The sequence below is a fragment of the Nicotiana attenuata genome, chromosome 1 (genome assembly GCF_001879085.1).
Source record: "Nicotiana attenuata strain UT chromosome 1, NIATTr2, whole genome shotgun sequence".
NCBI classification, from domain to species: domain Eukaryota; kingdom Viridiplantae; phylum Streptophyta; class Magnoliopsida; order Solanales; family Solanaceae; genus Nicotiana; species Nicotiana attenuata.
This window is the reverse complement of record NC_031989.1, coordinates 56,100,724-56,108,473: the sequence shown is the minus strand read 5'-3', so window position 1 is coordinate 56,108,473 and position 7,750 is coordinate 56,100,724. Positions and strand designations below refer to the sequence as shown.

The following is a 7,750-nucleotide window of genomic DNA, read 5'->3' as shown; positions in this document are numbered from 1 at the left end:
GGGGGGGGTTTGGTGGTGGTGGTGGTGGTGGGGGTCCTTCAATGTGAGGTGTTTGCCATGTGAATCACAGATCCAGCCTTGCCTCGCCTCAAGTCATTTTGCTTTAACAAATTTAACCTTTTTTCTTTTTCATTCGGTGTCGGTACTAGCATTGTGGTCCGACTAAATTCGAATTCATCATGAAAAGTTCTATATTGGAGGGTAAAGCGCTTCCCAATAACAATGATTTCATATTCAGAGCTCGAACCCGATACCTCTTATTAAGAATGAATGTAAACTCAGAGGTTGATCCATGATTTGAAGTTTACGGGTTCCTACCGTATCTCAAATTAATATGCAAAAACTACTGGGTTCACAGTTAAATATTTACAATATTTAGTTGATTTCATATTTTCATTATATAAATATAGGATCTACGCAAAAGTTATTGGGTTCCCAAAATCCATATTCAATGCTCTAGGTCCGCCATGTGAATACTTACCACTTCACCTTAATCTTTATTGGTGCTTTAACATACTGTTTGCTCATTTCTATACCCACACGCAGGGGTGACAAAATGGTTAAAATAAAATAATTAATCACCCATATTATTCACTAAAAAAATGGGTTGGATAATGAACTTTTTAAAAACGGGTCAAATATGGATAAGAACCATATTATCCATTTTGAAAATGGATAACCAATAGGTCTAACTTTTACATTTGTAAAGCCTCAAATTGGGGGTTCCTCTAGTTAGGGAGACTAAGAATTCTCACAAAAGTGATCATATGCAAGAAGTCATGAATAATATGGTTACCCATATTATCCGTCGGTTAATCCGTTTTTTATCCCTATTAAATATGAGTCAGGTCGAATAATTTGTCCGCTTTTTCATTACCCGTTTTCAACCCGAACCATGTCTGACTCGACCCACCCGTTTGCCACTCCTGCCCACACGCACCGATCAAAAAGCGACTTTTGGTTTTGCTTTTTAAGTAGTATCTCATTCAATTCACATACAAAAATGGGTTAAGACAACTAGCAACATACCAAAAGTTCCATTTATTTAATAGTACTTTCATTTGGTTCCCACAACCTCTCCTATACACGTTCCGTAAAAGTGCATGAAAAGGGAGGAGAAAAGAGTGAAAGATTTATTGGTACTTTAAATTCAAACTAAATCAATAAATACAAAAAAAATCTTATATATAAATTTTATCACTTAATAGCTGATATTTATTTTAAATTTTTTTGTACTCCCTCTGTTCCTATTTAGTTTTCATATTAGTCGTTTAAACTCCCTCTAAGAAAATATTAATACAAAGATTTATTTGACTAATTTAGCCTTATTGACGCTTTTATCTTTATTTATCCTATAAATGCTCAATCTATTAATGCTAGGGATAAAATTAGAAAAAATTATTAATACTTTCTTTACTTTTCAAATGACAATTATTTTGAAATAATTATTTTTGGCAAACTGACAAGTAAATATGAACAAAGGGAGTAACTGCTAATAATACAATTAATATACACGATCAGGTTGAATTTATACTATCAATATATAATGTAAACACAATTCATTAATTAGAGTCAATTATTACAAATCATCTCCTGATAGGGAAATTACGGTAATCTCCTGTCTTACTATAGATGATCTTTTAAACTTGGCTTAACACGTCCGCCACATCTGAAACTGACTGAGAAAGACACTGAAGTAGATTCTTTTTAATTAAAATTATTAATTATAAAATAAAACCCGTTAAATAAATGACTTGCCTTATTTGTAATTGCTACCTACACATATATAATGCTAAAGCTACATCTTTCCACCATAATTCTCTCTGTTTTCTTTTTCTTCTTTTGAGAATAAAAATGGGGAAAGCAATTTTTGAGGAGTTTAGTTTTCTTCTTCTTATTGCTGCTGCTGCTGTTGTGCTTTGCTCATCAGAATCCAATGCAGAGATAAAGAGTTGTGATTTATTTGAAGGAAGTTGGATATTTGATAATTCATATCCATTGTATAATTCAACAGCATGTCCATTCATAAGGAAGGAATTTGACTGCATCAAATTTGGCAAACCTAATCTTGAATACCTTAAATATAAATGGCAGCCCACTGGTTGTGCCTTGCCCAGGTTCATCTCTCTGTCTCTCTCCCCTGAACAAAACAAATAGTACTCCATTTGTTTCGTTTTATATAATAATATTTTCTTCGCTTTTTAGTTTGATTTATAAAGGGTGAGGATATATTTATCTATACTATATTAAAATCGCGAAAATGTCGTTCGCGTTTTTTAGTCTTTAAAAGAAAAAAAATTTACCCTGAATAAAAGCGTAATTTAAGTTTTTTAGGACTTTTAATTATTAAATCTTTCGTTGTTTGATTTGGTAGAAATTCCTAATATTTAGGAACTTAAAATCAAAAAAACATATACGATAGTTTTTCATAATTAAATTCAAAATAATTATTTCCTTTAAAGACGTTTATTTTGGCTAAAGGACGGTATGTTTGAGTCCTTGAAATTCAATTTCCGCCATAAATTCCCACAATTTCTTCCTACTCAAGTTCAAGGCTTTTACTCTTTCTAGGATTGTGTTAGACTGTTACTCTGTTAGTATAGTATAAGGGATAACATCTTACATCTCGATGGATAAGGACCATAAAAAAAGAACTTCTCGATTCGCGTCATTTTGCAAATGAGATAAGAAAATGCTCCTTAGTAGGTGAGTTCTCTATGTTATTTTTTTGTCGTTCTATAAAAATTATTTCAACCTTTGGTGATTTTTGTCTTGTTTTTAATATTTTTATATGGTTTTCGAAGAATTATTTTTCGTTTTTAGAATAATTGATTATGAGGTTATTCTTAGAAGAATAAATCACAAATCTCCTTAAGATTTTGAGACTTTCGTGCTATGATGAAACTAATTGGTTATGATTGACAATATTTTTGACATGCTATTCAATATATTCCAATTTTTTATTGGGAAAAAGACCAAAAATTATTCTGAAAAGTTGCTTTGAAACAACAAAAAAGTTTGGTGTTTCTCAAATCTTGTAGATCTGCATAAAAAAAAAACTAACAAGGCCAATGGAACTGAATTATCGCTTCATGCATCCAGCCTCTCAATTCTACATATATGTGTATATATGAAAGTTGGTGATTGTTAAAGCATTTCAAGTGGAAAAGATTTGCAAATAACTAGCTGGTCAAAAATAATAAAAGTACATACAAATTTTGGTTGAAAGTCAAAATAATGTTAACGGAATAGTTGCATTAGAAAAGAAGAGTGATACTTCTAACTATTATAAAAGCACTTTCTTTTTTGCTTTAATTCTACTGTACAACCCAATCGTATGCTTTCTGGATATATACATGCAAGGAAACATTATTTGTTAAAATAGAAATGTTGAAATAATAAACCAGCTAGCAAAGTACATAGGTTTTCCTTTTGTGTGAAATTATGTTAATTTGATTCTCTCGATATATAACAGTATGTCTTTGACCCTTTAAATTTCCTTTTACCTCCTTGGTTATCAGCAATTTTCGATACAAAAAGTTATGCTTAAAGATAAACTAAATCTTAACATTATAATTTTGAAATCAGTTAAAATTTTATTTATTAATTCTTTAGTTAAACTATGGAGGAAATCCGAATATAATTACTTAAAAACGAAGATATCTTTATATTAGAACAAATATTAAATAAATTCTCCTCATCCTTTAAAATCTTTTTGAGCATGACTCCAATATTAGAGGCAAAATCTGAAGTCACAACAAGGTATCTGAGGTATATGGGGAAAGATTTATCGGATCAATATTGATCATTTTTAAGAATTTACACTTTTTCCTATGTATTTTATAAGTATTTATGTAATTTTTTTAAAGTCATGTACTTCATGTATGGGGTACTCATACAACAAGTTGTTCTTTTTGTATATAATTTTTATTGATTGACGCGATAAATACGTGCAACACACGTACACTAAAACTAGTATATATACATTGATAGCATAATTTTGTTTATAGCAGTTTAAAAAACGAATGAGATTTATAAATGTCCCTAAATTATATACACTGATAATTTAAAAGTTTGACACACTACTTGTATAGTTTGACTTGTGATAGTATATTAGTCAAACCAAGTTACCACCAATTACTTTAAAAAACAATTTACCTTAGAAGTGACTTTGATTGTGTAAAGATTTCTTGTGATGACAATGTATAGCAATTAAACTTTATATATATATATATATATATATATATATATATATATATATATATATCTATCTTTGACTTTTAATTTTTATTTTGTCGTCGTCATATAAATAACATAAGATATTTAAGACACCGTTCTAAGGATACTTTTGATATGGTTCGTGAGCAATTTTTTCCCTTAAAATTTGTACCCGATTGCAATATAAAATGAATGGAAGAAAATACTTTGTTTGCAATTGTTTAAAAAAGTTAGATATTCAAAGGAAGTGAAATAATACTATGGATTCTAAAGCATCAAATCTTTTTTGGGAAAACACAGGTTAAAACTACTAGGTGATTTTATCCTATTTATTCACGTCTTGGTGGATAAAGTTATCTGGTATTTGTTATTGGTGGGAAATAGTAAGTATCCTGTAAAATTAGTCGAGGTGTGCACAAGCTCGCCGGACACAATAAAATGAATATTTAGAAGGCAACAATGGAGCATTACCTATTCATGTTCGAAAACTAAAATGAACTGGCCTAACCTACTAGCAGAGGCGGCTCAATAAGTTTGGTACCACCCCTTTAGTGGCTTCACCCTCTCGCCGCCCCTGCCTACTAGACCAAGGAATTACAACATGGTATCTTGTTGATAAAGATATTAATTAAAACGTTTTCCTAATTATAAATGAAGTTTGACTAAAATTTTAATTTCTTCACAAAGGATAAATATCAAAGTGGTGAGTGTGTGTGTGTTGTGGTGGGGGGGGGGGGGGGGGGGGGGTAGGACATGATGCTAATTATGTTTGTTGAAATCTATGACCAATAACAAAAAAATGTTTTGCACATGTTTCATTCCGTTGTTGATTTCTTTTTGTTTTTTGGATTATTTGTAGATTTGATGGCAAAGATTTCTTGACAAGATTTAAGGGAAAGAAGATTATGTATGTTGGGGATTCGTTGAGTCTTAATAATTTTGAATCCCTTCTCTGCTTGCTTAATGCTGCAGTCCCAGATGCAAAATTCAATCAAGAAATATATAAGGAAAATGTCACTGTCACATTTCTGGTAAAGCTCGTTTCTTATTTATGCAAATTCTGTACGTATAAATTATAATACTCGCGGCGTGAATTCAAAATAGTCGAATAAGAAAATATTCTTTACATCAAATATTATGTGTGTATGTGTTGTTGAACACTAAAATCGTTTTTTTTAAATTATAGGATTATGGAGTTCAAGTCATATTATTTCATTCGAACCTTTTAGTAGACGTTGAAGTTGAACCTATGGGACGAGTGTTGAAACTCGATTCAATTAAAAATGGACAAATTTGGAAGGAATTTGACTTGTTGATTTTCAATACTTGGCTTTGGTATTCAACAAGAGGACCCCAACAACCGTATGTTCATCAACATTCATATCTTTTTAATTTCTTTCTGCTCTTAACTTTATTCCACTAAAAGGAGTCTTGGTCTATTAGTAAGACTTACCGCTTTGTGACTAAGTCACTGGTACAAGTAAACAATTTGTATAATATGTTTAATATGATCTAGCCCTTCACCGAATCCATACATAGTCGAGTTTAGTGCACTGAATTGCTTTTTTTATTTTTTTATTTATTTTAATTATTATTATTCTTAATTAAAGAAATATAAGTTCACGACATGTGAATATTGGTTGAAGGTGGGATTTTATTGAAGTTGGTGGCAAAATATCGAAAGATATGGACCGGGTAGAAGCTTTCCGGGCTGGACTAAATACATGGGCCAAATGGGTTGAAACAGATGTGGATACAAACAAAACCAAAGTTTTCTTTCAAGGAGCATCTCCAGCCCATTACCAGTAAGTATTTTTATTTTATTTATTTATTTAGTACTACTTTTTTGGGCTATAATATTAAGTAGGTGTTTGGCCATAAGTTTTGGAAAAAAAAATTCAAATATGTGTTTGTTTATAGAATAAATCTAGTTTTTGGGAGATTTTGAAAATCAAAACTCCAAATCCCAAATATAGCTTATGATCTCGGCCTAGCCCTCTTTCATCGCTCGAGTCTGAAGTTCAACAGCTTTCATCGTTGACGAGCACCTGCTTTTTGCGCCAAATCATGACCATTTTGGACTTTTTGGCTTGAAAAAAAAAAAAGAAGAATATTTTTTAACATGTCAAAACCTGCCTCAAAATTCATGTCCAAACACATTTTTAATTTCACATCAAACTTCACCAAAATCAGTTTTTTCGAAAAATATTTGGGAATCTATGACCAAACGGGTCTTAAGTCAATATTGTTTTTTCTTGTAATTTATATCTTTAATTACTGCTAATTATTTTATAATGGATGTTCAGTGGATCAGATTGGGGTGAACCTAATGTGAACAATTGCTTGAACGAAACAAGTCCAGTAAATGGATCAACATATCCAAGTGGCTTACCAGTTGCTGTAGGAATAGTGAAACAAGTGTTGAGTAATATTTCAAAACCAGTATTTTTACTTGACATAACAAAACTCTCCCAACTCAGAAAAGATGGACATCCTAGCAAATACAATGCTTTTAAAGGCATGGATTGTACTCATTGGTGCCTTGCTGGAGTTCCTGATACTTGGAATCAGATTTTTTATGCATCTCTTATTTAATATACAGTCAAAGTACTGACCGTAGAAACTAGGAATTTTGTGCTTTAAAGAAATATATACAGTCAAATCTCTCTATAATATCCTCGTTTGTTCCAGATATTTTTTTAATGTTATAGCAAATTTGTGATGAAATAAGAGATAATTCTTATTGATTTGAGATCAATTACAATGAAATAGAACCCCTTAAATGTAGCAAAGTGACTTAGCCACCAAGTAACAAACACTAAGATCTCTGTAAAATGTAGACATTCACCTTAAATAGAATTCTATTTATAACAAAATTGTTGTTAACGAGAACATATATTTTAACTTAACATCAAATTTGGTTCCGAATTAATTTGGTATTTATAATGAAGTGTTGTTATATAAGAATATTGTTATAAAAGATCTTACCGTAGAACATGCACATATTAAGTCGAGTATGATTTTGTTAGCATAACGGCTTATGCCATTGCGCAAACTTTTATTCAATATGATAAGGTATTATAACTTAATAATTATATTCCTTTGTATCAAGATCACCTCTCTAGTTGTCAGTTTTACTTCTGTTGCACATATAAATGTCAAAAAAGAACACAACCTATTAATCAAACTAAAGAAATCAAAACAAAAGTTCGCTTGATCTTCATCACCTAAAGAACACGAGACGCACTAGAAATCAAATCAATATGCTCTCCACTAAAGAAGAAGAAATCAAATCAACGCGAGAGACCCGTTGCGCGTATTATTACTTTAAATACAATACTTATTTTGATTGTTACTTAAACTTTATTGTATCGTATCGTTAAATTCATCGTTATGTAATAACGAAAAGTTTCACTTTATTAAACGACCGATTTGGTGTGGTCGCGTCGTTACCTTTTTTTTTCCTCATCTTGCCCTTCCATATTATTAAATAATTCTATTTTATCCGTTACTCTTACCTTTTTACATAATA

The 7,750-nt window shown here is 30.9% G+C and overlaps 1 protein-coding gene across 2 annotated transcripts; it reads left to right on the top strand.

The window, feature by feature from the left end:
- Positions 1,797–6,921, top strand: LOC109226986 (protein trichome birefringence-like 41). Of its 2 annotated transcripts, none has more exons than XM_019391965.1 (5): positions 1,797–2,117; positions 5,078–5,249; positions 5,405–5,580; positions 5,865–6,023; positions 6,525–6,921. In XM_019391965.1, exons 1-5 carry the CDS (start codon positions 1,855–1,857, stop codon positions 6,811–6,813), a joined length of 1,059 nt encoding a protein of 352 aa, XP_019247510.1. In that variant the 5' UTR covers positions 1,797–1,854; the 3' UTR covers positions 6,814–6,921. The 2 variants fall into 2 exon arrangements, with proteins under 2 accessions (XP_019247510.1, XP_019247515.1); XM_019391970.1 differs by lacking the exon at positions 1,797–2,117 and adding an exon at positions 2,454–2,706.

Bases quoted from the DNA above. Each gene is read 5' to 3' on its own strand.
- LOC109226986 (XM_019391965.1), top strand. From the start codon at position 1,855: ATGGGGAAAGCAATTTTTGAGGAGTTTAGTTTTCTTCTTCTTATTGCT. The intron at 2,118-5,077 runs GTTCATCTCTCT...GATTATTTGTAG, and splicing joins ACTGGTTGTGCCTTGCCCAG to ATTTGATGGCAAAGATTTCT. The intron at 5,250-5,404 runs GTAAAGCTCGTT...TTTAAATTATAG, and splicing joins ATGTCACTGTCACATTTCTG to GATTATGGAGTTCAAGTCAT.